Source organism: Apteryx rowi, unplaced genomic scaffold (genome assembly GCF_003343035.1).
Source record: "Apteryx rowi isolate R43461 unplaced genomic scaffold, aptRow1 scaffold_209, whole genome shotgun sequence".
Lineage (NCBI taxonomy): Eukaryota > Metazoa > Chordata > Aves > Apterygiformes > Apterygidae > Apteryx > Apteryx rowi.
Window position 1 is genome coordinate 314,388 of NW_020448408.1, and position 14,640 is coordinate 329,027.

General features: G+C 36.7%; 1 protein-coding gene across 1 annotated transcript in view; it reads left to right on the top strand.

Moving 5' to 3' along the window:
* The window catches only part of GPC6 (glypican 6), a 527,815-nt gene that overhangs the window by 188,380 nt on the left and 324,795 nt on the right, over nt 1–14,640 (top strand). Inside the window, exon 2 of the mRNA XM_026064092.1 lies at nt 5,309–5,700. Coding sequence (XP_025919877.1) covers nt 5,309–5,700 — 392 coding nt within the window. The remainder of the gene's footprint in view (nt 1–5,308; nt 5,701–14,640) is intronic.

Here is a 14,640-nt window from a genome sequence, read left to right on the forward strand (position 1 = left end):
ATACTCAAAATCACTAAAGAATAATACTGATGGACTGGCCTCATGCATACAATTTGTGCACAGATGAATATAAATACAAATATAATGTCAAAATTAGAAAAAAATCTTATCTACTGTAAATAGTCTCCTTACAGCAGGTATTTTTTCAATTGGAAGTTAAATTGAGTGTTAGGGGTTTTTTGTAAGATTAGTTACTGTTAGAAAAGAGTCTCTGGAAACCTAAAATGAACAGGTGGAATATGTAAATGAAAAAACAGAGACTCCGCATGGATTAATTTCACTTGAGTTTCTATGAGACAGTACTTCACAACTTCCAGTAATTGATACCATTGTGGAGTCTCTTAAAAAAGCATTTTAAAGAGTCCTATTGAAAAATGAAGAGTTTGCTGAAACTGGATTTTTTCATGAACTACTTCATGAGTAAATAAACTAACCAAGGGCTGTGGAAAAAAAAAGAAGATAAGACTGCCGTTGATGTATACGTCATGAATGTGAGTGTCTGTACCTAGTGACTTGATTTTGCCCAAAAGGTAGTCAGTTTACATGAATTCTAATATCCTTCATATTATCAGCCTAATAATAAGGACTGAGAAGTTTGAAGATGTCTAATGAATTTAGGCACCTAAATTCCACTAAATTCTACACAGGGTGAGTATGCACCTCTTCACAGTAGATGGGAGATCACTTGAATTTACGTATGTTACTCTCCAGAGTTGTTTGAAAATTAGCACCCACAAGCAGGAAGGCAAGGCTATAATGGAGAACTGCATGCATGTTTTGGGTGGTGTCAGTCAATGAAGGATGAAATCAGTATGCTATCCTGAGCAGAGTTTTCCATAAGTGCTGATGAAAAATCCCACGTATATATCTGTCCAGAACCTCTGAAGAGCTTTGTGTAACTCTGCTGTATTCTCTCAGGTAGCAGTTAGACTGCGTGTCACATGTACTAGATGCACCAAAATACAACCACCTCAGGTTCTACTAAAAAAGAAAACTGAACAAAATATATGGTAAATGAATGAAATAGTCTTTTAGTCTTTCTTGGCCTAAAGCCTTTGCATATCTGTTTGTTTTAGGGAATCAGACGACAACTATTTCCAGCTTTGTATTTTGCCTTACAGTCAAATGTTGGTTTTGCTTAAATTACAGACAGAAAAGAAAACGAAGGGAACTTAGCAGGCTGGGAAAGATCATAAAACATCCGCTCGAACATAATACAAATTTGTTTACCTAATAATTGTCTCTAGACAGTAGTTATTACATTGTGTCAAAAGCAGTTACTACGTCATGTCATGCTGTAATTTTATCCCCAGTCCTGAGCCACTGACATGTGGTGACAACTAGTTGTCTCTTTGGAATTAGGTTAGCTCTCAAGTTGAATTAAATTGTGACACTAGACTACCTATGTTAAAGTAGAGTGAGAAAGTCAGCGTTCAGTTGAGAAGGTAGTGTGAGAGCTAACAAGACCCTGTTTTTAATCTGAGAGCAATACCTACCATTCATTAAAAGCCTCTAAGCAACACATATCATTTCACTATGTAAATGTGTTGTCTTATGATAGACAAAATGTTTAATAACAATTCAGACCTCATCTACAGAGACCTGCTATTATGAATCTGATGTCCTAAATTTACAACTAATGTTTAAAATTTGAAAACTATCTGAAGTGATATGCATTGACTGTGAACACACCATTTACGCCTATATTGAGCATGTAATGGTTTCAAATAGTAGTCTTCTCTCCCTCTTTTCAGTTATATGTATTGTAACTCACGGTGTGCCTTAGACCCTATCCTTTTGAACTATCTCATAAGCACAACTAAACTGACTTGCTGATGACCCTCTGGCTAATAAATGAAAGCTATATAAAAATGTGTGTGCAGCATAAGACATACCCAGGACATATTCGGTCATACAAATGAATCACCATTTAAAATTGCAAAAAAATATTTCCGGCGTTAACATTGCTCAAGACAGCCTATTTTGGCTGCAAAACTTTTCACAAGATATACATTTTAAAACACTGCACAGTTCTGTCTCATATAGATTCTCCTCTCCCACCCTAGTACTCGAGTGCCTTCCAGAAGCACATTAAGCAACATGACTAATATCTGTCTCATTTTCATTCTTCTACTTAGAGCTGAAATATTACATTATTTTTCAAAAGGTACCTGCAAATGGATGAAATATCATCTTTGCAATGGACATAAAGTCTTTAAATTACTATGAAGACTATGGAAAAATTCAACCTTTGCAGAAGGAAGTACAGTTTCTCTTGATGTGACTGGACAAGTGCCCAACTACGCCAGGACACAGTCTCTGTATATGAGCAGTGCAAAGCAGGCTACCTTCTTGATGTATGTAGTTTTCCTGACCGAAAAAGCAAGTGATCTTTCACAGCAGCATTCATTTTGCTGAACAGGACTTCATTAAGATTTTTTTCTGACTAATTAATACAACATGAGAGATCTTTTTCTCTTTGAAACTGAAACAGCTGTCCAATTTTGTAGTTGTTGCTGCTTTATTAACCTAATCCTACATAGGGTTACTGATGCAGWTAGCTAACTGTCTTAAAGTAACTGTCTTTTGTATCAAAGCATGCAGAAGAATAGAGGTCTAACTTTTTAATGACATAATAACTTACTCTAAGCAATAGCTTTCAAAGACTAGAGACCTAGGAGAAAACTAAAAATTAACTGCTATTCAGAAGATGCTAATTTTCCCACAGCTTATCATATGTCTGGTGTCATATTCGGGCTAACATGACATATAAGCTTTTGGAGTTACTGGTAATGTTTATATTGCAGTATATTTAAAGATTGCAACCAGCCCAGGACACATTGTTCTAGATGCTGTACAAGCATAGAATAAATGACTATTCCAGCCTAACAAGTTTGGCTGATTTCCAACAGACTGACTATGAGATTGCTAAATAATACCCCTACATAAAGAAATAATAGGCTAAGAATCTCAGACCAGAGGCGCTGTCAGSCGACTCTCTTTGTGACTGATTTATACAATGGCATACTCTTTTAAGATAAATAGTGGGATTCCCAGTGTGGCTATAGATTGGGAGGAGCTACCATTTGATTTGCTTACAGCAACCTTTTGATACACAGAAGCTCATGTCAGAGAACTGAGGCGCCTGGATTCAGTAGTTTTATGGTTGCTTTTCACAGTTGTCATTCAATTGCACTGGGTCCTAGTGCCAGACCTCAATCCTAAAACAAGTCGTCTGTCATCCTTTTGCCTTATAGACTCTGTGAATACAGAGCCAGATGTATTCAACCATACAGCCAGTGTACGTTACTTCTTAGAAGAAGAAATGCTGAATGTATAAAGTAATAATCAGGATGATTCAGACATCAAGGATCCCACCCTGTCAGAATTAGAGTTGAAAAACTGTTTTGTTTTCCTCTAAAACTGCTTTGTCAGAATGCATGGATAATTTGAAAAAACAACAGAAAAGCCCTGCACACTGTATGTTGTGGACCTCAAGTTATTCTTCTTGCCAGTGGAGAGGAACAAGTGTTTGTTTTTTGTTTTTTTGTTTTTTCCTACATGATCTATTTGGCAAAAGCATATTATTTCCCAAACTGAATTTATGCGCTCTGAAGAGCTGTAGTTTTAATGACAGTTTAGACTGATACATTTATTAGAATATATTTTCCCTTTAATAAGTGCTTTGATGTACTAAGTATATTCTCAGTGTTGTGTGTGTGCATTGTCATTATAACCCCTTTGCAGTTATCCATGACATCAAAGGCGGCAGCTCTGCACAATTCCTGCCAAACAGGAAAGGCTCTACTCCTGCTGACTCCTTCCAGCCTGGTACACAGTTTAGTGTACTCTGCTTTTCATTGATCACAGCTGCAAGCCCTCAAATTTAGTGACTATTTTTTCTTTTGGATTCTTAATTCCCATCCTGTCTTCAGCATTACAATGGTTCTCCATTTTCAGGAATCTCCATAGCCATGTAATGGCTCCGTGTTGTAAGGGTATTCGCATTGTAGTAGTAGCCATGATTTTAAGTCAGGGTGTCCATGCAGTTAGCATATAAAATTGCGTCCTTGGGCAATGACCATATATTTAGAATCTGGTGTCTTGGAGTTGGCTGTGTGATGACTTCTGCATCAGCGTGACTCATTTAATAGCAATAAGTATGTGTCTCTGCTAATGGCATTGCCATCTCTGCCTTACTGCCTGCAGTGCCCCATTTACAGGCCACAGCAATCATCAAACTCTTTTTCCAAAGGAGATTTAAGGAGGTTGATTGTAGTGAGGGACCTGATGACAAGTGGACATTACAGCAAGATGTTACCTTCTAAAATCTGAGGGAGCTCTGCCTGCTTTATCAGACATGTTTAAAGAATGACTGTACATGTTCAGTGAATTTCTAGGGAAAACCTAAATGTCATATGRCAGTTAAAGGATCTTAACAGAAGAGATGGTGGCACATTTCCACTGTCCTAAGAAAGATTTCAGAGATCTCTGCTGTGGTTGGTATCCCATGGGCCCAGTTTCCAAAAAGAATAAAGTCCATATGCCAAAACTTAAAAATAGGTTATGATTTGGGCCTGAGTAAATAAGAAGCACAGAAGCAGTTAAGTTTGACATGAATTTGAAGAAATATAAGGTATACTGTTCCAATGCCAATGACTTGCACAAATGGAAATAAGCAGGCTGGCTATGACACAACTGGTGGTGATTCTGGTGCAGTCCTTCAGTATAATATCAAATTATTGAAAATGCTAGCATTTTCTTGGTATTACCTAGACAAGTAATATTTTTAAAGGCGATTCTGCACATGTGCATTCATCTCTCTTTCAAATTTTCTTCAAGAATATTTGAAAATAAGTTATCAATCAATCAGACTTGTTTCTGTGGTATTCTTCTACATTATAAGACCAGCTATTCTGACATCACTGCAGTTCCAGTTATATCATCATATTAATGACCTCACATTTAGCATACAAGATTTAGTACACAAGCTGTGGAGGATTTTGCAAGTGGCTGGGATTGCTATGTTCAAATAATAAGTGAAGAAGTGGAACTATTTTCAATGAAGTTCTTTTAAATGCATATTTAATGTTTAGCATTATAGATGTTATATTTTTCTGCCTTGTTGGGGAATCCAGGATATACACTATTTTTCTTTACCTCTAAATAAAGCTATTTCCTATTCAAATAATTGAATTTTACTAGTGAAGTGTAGTGACAACAAGATATTAGATCAAATTTTACTAATGGTTCTATAGGAATGCAATTGAAAAAACCCTTTATTAACACCTGCTTATTTTCTCTGCAGAATTTTTCCGAGAACTTCTGGAGAATGCTGAAAAATCCCTAAATGACATGTTTGTACGGACGTATGGAATGCTGTACATGCAGAACTCAGAAGTGTTCCAGGATCTCTTTGCGGAACTGAAACGATATTATACAGGAGGCAACGTGAACTTGGAGGAAATGCTAAATGATTTCTGGGCTCGACTACTGGAGCGGATGTTCCAGCTCATAAACCCCCAGTATCATTTCACTGAGGACTACTTGGAGTGTGTAAGCAAGTACACAGACCAGCTGAAACCATTTGGAGATGTACCGAGGAAGCTGAAGGTTCAAGTGACTAGAGCTTTCATTGCTGCACGGACCTTTGTTCAGGGGCTGACTGTAGGCAGAGAGGTTGCAAACAGAGTATCCAAGGTAATCTAAAATTAGGGTATTTTAAGCTTGAATTTGTTTCAAATGTATTTATTAGACATTTGAATTCTGATTATGCACTGCTTTTTACTTTTTTTTTTTTATGTGTACTGATATACCTATCCTAAGTTTATAAACAGGGGCAACAGTTGTTTTTAATTCTTTTGGAGAGATTAAGGCAATACTGACTGGAAATCATTTCCCCTTGCTTAGGACACAACGAAATATCAATATACATCCCAATTCTSTCACGGTAGTGGTTGTCATTAGTAATGCAAAAAAGGTTACATATATAAAAGATGATGATTATGATCAGAATTTAAATGTTTCGAGTAAATTTATGCAGTTATTTGTTAGGGCAGCACAGCCTGTACAGTATTCATTCATCATGCAACTGGGTGATGGATTTTGTTAGGAATGTCTAGTCAAGCTTTGATGAGGAAATAGACCACTAGTGACACCTCTGGAGCCTGAGCTTTCCCAAAGGACAGTTTGACTCACATTTATTTGTTTTAATTATTTATCTATGCAAATATTTATGGTGATTGTAATCCTCGAGGGCTTCACACAATTAAAGCTGCATAAGAAAAAAAAACACACACACAAAAATAACCCATCTGGGTACCTGAAATGTGCCTGRATGACTTCTTCTTATGCAATGCTTCAAACTCAGCTATATTTCTCTGAATTGCTGTTCGAACAAGATAGTTGTTCTGTGATCTGGTTATTTCACAGGCCTAATTTGTAGTGTATTTGGAACTTATCTATATTCTGAATTCTGAAGTGCTTAAGTGAGGTTCTCTACGAGATGCTTAAATACTTTCTTCTGGTCTATAATTGCTTGGGTGATTTTGGACTTGCCACTTACAGTACATTCCTACATTTGCAAACTAAGCCATTCCTCTTCATCAGAAGGACTGGCTCTTTTGTTTCTTTTAAAACACAGCCAGAGGGCAAGGTGGAGGTAGAGCTGATTGATATATTGTACAGGAGATTGCAATTCAAGCACTCAAACAAGACAAGGAAAACCTGGCTACTAAACTTTTCCTACCAGGTATGATGTATTATTTTGCAATTAAAAATTCAGAAGCTGTGGAGCCAGAGAGGTAGCTAACAAACAAGAGCCTAATTTTGTGCCTGGGGCATTTGTATGGCAGGAAAGGGTCATTTTGCACTTCAGCGTTGGTGATCAAAAAACATGATCTGGTTATTCAGTTAGAATTAAGGTCTCTTCCTCCCAAGTGCCTTCCTGCGCTATGGCACTGGCGTTCCCTGTATTTCTGGCACTGTTGATTCTTGCATTCCTTTCTGAGCAGCGGCATGGCATCAGCAAGAAATCCCAGCCCATCTAGCCTGGTTGGTGGACGATATGGATGTTTAGCCTCTGAGTGTGTGGAGCACGTRTACCTGCTTCCCCAGATTTCCTGCGAAGGGCTTTGGTGTCTCCCTTGGTCATGCTACAAGTGCAAGCGTTCAGCTCTAAAGTCAATAACTTGTCAGTAGGCACTAAGTCTTGCTGCAAAAGCTGGATCTGGTTGTAGGGATTAGGCTATGTAATTCATGTAATAGATGTTTATGTGTGAAACCCAAACAGATTAAGGTATGAATTGTCTGCTGAGATGATGCTTTTTCTTTGCATGTACATAAATGCACCGAAAGTGCAGGTGTCTTACCTTTCACATACCCAGGAGCCTGCTGGTTTTGGGGACATGAGCCCTTTGAAAAATAAATCCTTATCAGTAGATAACTAAATGGTCATATAATCCTACAATGACRACTACTAGTTCTGTAATCCTAAACTGAGCCTTTTTATAGTGTCACTTGAAGATCGTAACAATAGCTCATTTTAAATTTTAGTGCTTCTGTTTTTTTTTAACTTGAAAGCAGTCTTTTAAAAACTTTTAAGAGTGCCTGGTAGTTCGAGTGGTTGCAAGATACTGTACAGGTTTTTTGCTTTAAATATAGATAAATATATTTTGAAGTAATAAATTCCTGATGTTTAGATTTTTCTAGTATTCATACCAGCTTCTTAGGTTTCTGGTTATTTATAACTTTGGTGAAATCCAACCRTTTTTATGACCTCCTAGAATATTGTTTGATTTGATAAAAGTTTCTTCCAAGTATCACAGGAAAGGGCTATGATGAAAACAAAGGAGTGCTTCACATGCATTGATCTCTGAAATTCCTTCACATCTGATGGTGTGTATCATGTTGGCAGGAGTCCTGGTATGCTTTCTCAGTTTTTTTCCATAAAATAAGTCTGTGTAGATGATGCATTATACATTTTAAACCTTTTAGATACATTTCTCTGTATGCTGCTGCTTATACTTATCAATACAGCTAATCACAGAATTTATATTTAGGGATTTGTTACACAAAAAATCAGTATATGTGCATGTAAAAATGCACTAGAAGTGTATTATTAACTCAGAAACAAAGGAATAACTAGAACTAGCTTGTCTGTGCATCTTTAATTGAACTCTCATGTTTATATTATGATAAAAAGTTGCACATTTCTACATGTCCTTTACCCAATTCAGCGAGCAAGACAGACTRTGCTACCTCAGTAAGGTGCTAATTCAAACTGTCTTTTAAAGAGACTGTTAGGACTTTGTCTGTGAGCCTCTCCATGAATGTTATCATTGTACCTTTTGAGTTCTTCATAAACAGTAAGTCATATATCTTTGAAACATGTATAGGAGGTAAAGTATAGGTGTAATAAGAAGTGACTGATAGACTACTATTTAGATACCAAATTTGGGACTCCTACAATCTGTTTTTTCAAAATTCTTGAGCTTCACTGATTTGGTTGTAGAGTGTTTTTGTAAATTAAGCTCCAATGTTCAGGCATCTCTGAAATAAAGAACATGTAGTCAGTGACTCCCCCGCTGAAAAAACAATGGCGTGAATGGCTTGCCTAGTACAGTATTATCTGTGAAATCAGTGGAAAAATGTATTTTTTTATGGTAACGTTCCGTTACGCTAATCATAAGATCCCTGGTTTCTCTTTCTGAAATACCCTTCCTCTACTAAACCCCTGAGCTTCTGGCACAAGTGAAGGAAGGGTTTTCCAGAGAAGTGCCCTTCCCTTCGTAGTCCTGATTCTTCACCAGAACAGGCCTATCCTATGCAATGAATGAGATCATCATAAAACTGAAGAGCTTACTTCCAACATTTTGTTAAGAATTAATGTCATTCAAGTTGAGACTTACAAGGCTCACTCTAGTTGGCTAGGTATCTAGTGCACTTTAAGATGTCCTATGATATCCAGGGCATCACACAGGGCTGGTTCACGCAGGAGTTTATGGCACACTTGCTTTCTTCTGGAGCTGGGTATTCAGGCCAAGTRCTCTAGTGAATTTCAAACAGTACCTATTAAATTAAAGCAATTCCAATGATCCCAAAGGCTGAGATTCCATTGCAGATTGTGGACACCTAAAATTAGCAGTGAGAGCACGTCAAGAGTAAGACAGCCAAATTTGGGGTGTTCACATATGAGGCAGGAGTCAGATCTTCACTGACTATAAAGAAGGTTTGTCAATGCAGTCTGTGGAGGCTAGCTTCTCATATGCAAGGCTTCCAATTTAGTAGTCCATGTACAGACATCTAGTAGCATTTTAGATGCCCTAAGGCACTCCCACATGACTTTCTGTTTTGTTTCAGAAAGGGTCCTACCTCAGTCCTATGTCATATCTGCCAGGCCCATATGGTTGTTTCCAGTAACACAGTGACTACAGCACTAGCTCTAAGTGTCTACTTCTGTGAGAGTGGAGTACTTCTGTAAAGTCTGTTGACTGTATTGATTACTTTTCTGTTGAGTATATTGAATGTTCAGATGCCTAGCTCACATGTAGATGCTTGCCTTTAGACATCTAAATGTTGGCATCCACATCCAGGGCTGAGTCCCACTAAAGTCATAGAAGAATCCTTTTATTGATAGTGTTTGAGTACTTGACTTTTCAAACTTAATAATTTTCTTCTAGCTTGTTTGTATAAGTATGTAAAGTATCAACACATACAAGCTAAATGGAGTAATATTTATAGAAAGCTGAGTGCCTCATCACATCCAAGCACTGTGCCTATATTGACATGTTCATTTTATGCATTGTGTAAAATATAAAGCAAATGTACATGTTCATTTTACAGATATATATGTGACTATGTATAAGTAATCATACTTTTTTTTTTCCTTTGAATACTTCCCAATTGAAATCTAGGCTTAGCAATGAAAAACTTTTCCTTTCTAATCAAGTTACCTGACTAGAGAAATTTGACAATGATATTAACAAGAATGAAACAAGACTAATGGAAGAAAAGTTTKAATAGATTCCCACACTGCAGAGAGCTCAATGCATTTTGATTTCTAGAACCTTTTCTTCTGCACTCTTTAGGTGCACACTAGCATGAAATTAGAACTCTGATTCTAAAAAAATATATATGAAGGAGAAAGCCATGCAATTAGCATGTTTTAGGGCCCAGTGATGCTCTATTAGACCACATCTAGAATACTGCATCCAGTTCTGGGCCACTCTATACAAGTAAGATGTTGACAAACTGCAATGAGTCCCAGAGAGGGCCACCAGGATGGTCGGGGCTGGAACACTTTCCCTGTGAGGAGACACTGAGGGACCAGGCTTGTTCAGCCTGGAGAAGGGATGGCTTCAGGGGGATGTAACAGAAGCCCCCAGTACCTATGCAGGGGATCATCRAGCAGACAGAGCCAGGCTCTTCACAGTGGGACATGACGGGAGAAAAATAGACGATGGGCTTGAGTTGAAACATGAGAGGTTCAAGCTAGATATAAGGAGACACTTTTCACTGTAAGGACAGTCAAGCAGTGGAACAGGTTGCCCAGAGAGGCTGCACAGGCTCTGTCCTTGGAGGTTTTCAAGACCCAGCAGGACAGAGCCCTGAGCAACCTAGTCTGACCTCAGAGGTGACCTTGCTTTGAGCGGCAGGTTTGACTAGAGACCCCTGAGGTCCCTTCCAAGCTGAATTATTCTATGACCCTGTTAAAATGTTCATGAAGTGAACATTTTTACTCAAATGTAGAATATGCTTTGATGGCAAGACTGACTTATTATTAAAATATCTGTGGATATATTCATATCCACAGCAAATGGTAAACAACTGCTGGTTTTAGAGACTGTGTCATATGCAGCTTAGTGAGGCGGATGCAAAGAACCCTAAATGACCCCAAATATGCAAAATTAATAATAGCCTATGGAAAAGATGTGATTACTCTGATATCCAAGTTTTCATGGTTGTATCACAAATGCATATTTTTATGTTGGTGTATCTACTATAGAACATGACAGTGCTCTATAGTATAAAGAGCTTTTCTTTAAATTTCGTTTAGAACAGACTGCAACCATTCTTTAAAGTTAGCACATAATTTTACCACCAAGAAAACAGACAGGTGAATATTTTTTTCTTCCTGTTTTGAAAGTCATCTAGACTCAGTATGGATTTCATTTTCATAGTACTCTAATATCAAAAGATTCTGCAATAGGAACAACACCTCTGTGTAAGCCAAGACAAATGAAAAGAAAAAAAAAGAGAGAGAAAATGAAAAGAAACTTGGTGCAGTAGGGATACATGCTTTCTGAAGATCTCTCTTCAGAGAGGGTGTAATATTGGGACTGGCTGAAAACTATGCAAAAAGTTAGTGTGTTCATCACAAAGGAGCCTTTTTTTCGCATGAAGTACAACACGCTTAAAATAGGTAACACTTATGTCAAAAGTGTTCCACTTATATTAATATTTTGCTATTTGTTTACGTGAGTGAGGTTATAATTTAGATAGCTCCCCTTTAGATAAATATTTTAGCTTTTTTTAGGAATTGTCCTTTTCTGTAATTTTGTGTAATGTTTTATTTCTGTCATGCAAACAGACATGGTTGCATGGCATCTATCTGAAGTTGTGCAGTTTTAGTTGAATGGAATTTTTATAATCTCATAGTCCAGTTGCACTTTTTTTAAAATCTTTTTTATTTCTTTTACTAATGCATTAAAAATTTGACAGTCTGTGTTTGTTAAGGGCTTATTACATCTCCACTCAATACAGTATATTTCCACTGGCTTGAGTAGACTCCAGCTCACTAACCTCTATATATGTTCTGTAAAGTTATTTATGCATATGAACAAAAAGTAATGAGAATATTTTTTAAAGTGAGAAAAATGTAACTTATTTATTCATAAATTTATAACATAAGAACTGCCATTTTGAGCACACCAAAGGTCAGTTTAGTAGATTTCTACCTCACTGTCTGGTAGTTTATGGGTCAGTATGAGAGCAGAGCTTCTCCCCCAGTATACATTCYTAAGCTATTTTATGGACTTCAAGTTTATGGACTTTCTGAGCTACAGGCTCAGAAGTAATTGGTAGAATTTTCCACCAGCCTGTTTTTCTAGTAATTTTGTCAGATCCTAAAAACTTGTAGAATAGACTTTTCTGCTTTGTTACCATTTTAGGTAAAAAAAAGTGCTATTTTTCCCATAAAAATATAGCATATTTAAAATATTTAAAAGTCAATGTTTTTAAATTTAATTTTGTTTTTCTCAGCTTTTTCCCTGAGGATAAAAAAACTTCCTGACCAGCTGTGAATTAGTATATAACATTAAACCAAAGAAACTACTGAAAATATCGTTGAAGTTCCTGCCACCTCTGATTCCCAACAATGTGATAGAAATGGCATATGCATATTTCTCAAGTTCATCTCTCGCTRTGGCTGAGCTCTGCAGACTTTCCAAGTAAACAACATTAAATAATTCTCACTGACTCCTAACAAAACATTCCCAGTGATCATGATGCTCTCTTTCACCTCTCACGTCTTGATGGAAAATATAAACAGGAAAAAATATGGGGAGGATAAAGCAATTCAAATTAAGTGATTAATTAAGGAAGGATCTTGATGACTTTCCACAGACTTATGATTCCTGGAATACTTTCCTCAGTATAACTGAATTACAGCAATTATAAAGCTTGTTGTACAAGAGAAATTTTTTGTTAAGTAAGGGAGAGCTCTGGAACAAACACAGCATGTAAAAAAAAAAAAGTAGCATCCAAGAAAAGATCCAGAAAAAAACAAGGGTCATTTAAAGGTCTAAATCCCTAACTGGATGCAAATTTGTCAAAAATAAACTGTTAGTTGGTACACACAGTACATCTTTCATAACAGAGAGTTATCCCATCAGGAAGTTGCATTCCACTGAAACAGAACTTTTGCTGAAAGTATTTTATTTTCCTATATTTTTAATTGAAAACTATAGAAAACTGGAAAAAAAATACCGCAGACTATTATGTTTTGTGAGCTTGACTTCACAGGGATGACTTGTGCTGATCTGGTATTTCAACCTAGGTAAATTCACATTAGGAATATATGAGTTGAGCAAAAAAATAAATAATAGAGTATGATTAGTCTGTTCTATCCAAAAATACTGTCATTATGGAGCTGTCACTACTCCAGTGCTCCTCAGAGCTCCAGTTTTATTCCAAGGAAGACAGTTATACTTTCACTGGTTTTTGCACTGAATCTGGCTCCCTGGAAACACCAACTGAGTGCAGATTTCCTCTATTGGCATAGCTCTGGGGTATTAGTTAGCATTTGCTAGTTTTGCTTTTTTGTAAGTTTTTCTGAATTCAGCGGCTTTCTTCCTGATATATACTGGGATAAGTACAAGGAAAATTGTTCTTACTTTGAATTTGCCTTTTACGCTTGCAAATTTATGCTACCAGATACCAAAATAGTTTTTATACAAGAAGGAAAGTGGTGGTGAAGCTTAGCTCAGAGGTATTATTAGGAGCAGTTAGTGATTTTGTTATTGGCATAAACGTCAAAGATGTATGATACAGCAACTAAGCACTTATTTCATTAATACATTTAAATATTAATTATGATTCTTTGCAAAATAAAAAAGGCTGTTACAATACTCTTCTCAGTACCTGACATTGCCCTCTTGATTCTGCTTTTGCTTAAAACCAATTAAAAACATCCTTCTCCTGAATATTATAAAATTATGTTGATACCAGACTTCTTATTAAGAATCTGGTGATATATGGACAAAGTGAGACAAATTCAGTAACACAATTATAAGGTTAAACCCAAGATTAGTAGTGAAAAGTAGCCTCTAGTAATTGCCCATGATTACTTCTACTCACAGAAAGCTAGGTCACTGCTTTTTGAATACACTGAATCAATATTCTCACAAACTCTGCTTTTCATGGTTTATAAATAAACATTTGACAATTTGTGAGAGCTATAAATAAAGGTCAATATTGAATGTCACGCTGATTCAGAATGTAATTACTGCAGGGAGGGGGGACAAATATGACATGCTGATAAGTCAGGTAATTAAGAGCCAAAACGAATAGTTCTTTAATGCTGGAAAATGTGATTTGCAGGGTGAGACAGATAAAGAGCTATGTGTACTGTGTATTTTAACTGCATGGGCCAAAAAGATTTGACTTGATAAAGTCACTGAGCGAAAGCAGAACTAAAAAGGACTATAGTTTTCACTTACTTTAATTTTTAGTTCAAACTGTTAGTTTAAGAGCAGCCCAGCTGAGCAAGCATAGCTTTTATGATTGCTTCTGTGTTTATTATTTTAAGGTTTTTTTGGTCATTCGTTCTTTGGGTTTTAATTGAGTTAATACATCTTTCCAAGAGCTGGATCATAGCATTGTGTGAATGGGCTGCATTTTTCTTCCTCTTGTAGTTGTTTGGCATTTCCCAGGCAGGGGTTGTAGGGACTGTCCAGCCAGGGATTCTTCAGTGTGCAGAGCCTTCTGTGGCATAAACAGTATCTGCAAAGTGAATGGTGTCTGCCCTGGGGTACTTTGTGATAAAGTTATGGTTCTCTAGCTCTACAGACAATCTTTCCTCTTTTCATGGAAAGAAAAGGGACATAAATCAGTATAGTTCATATGCAGATATTTCACAGG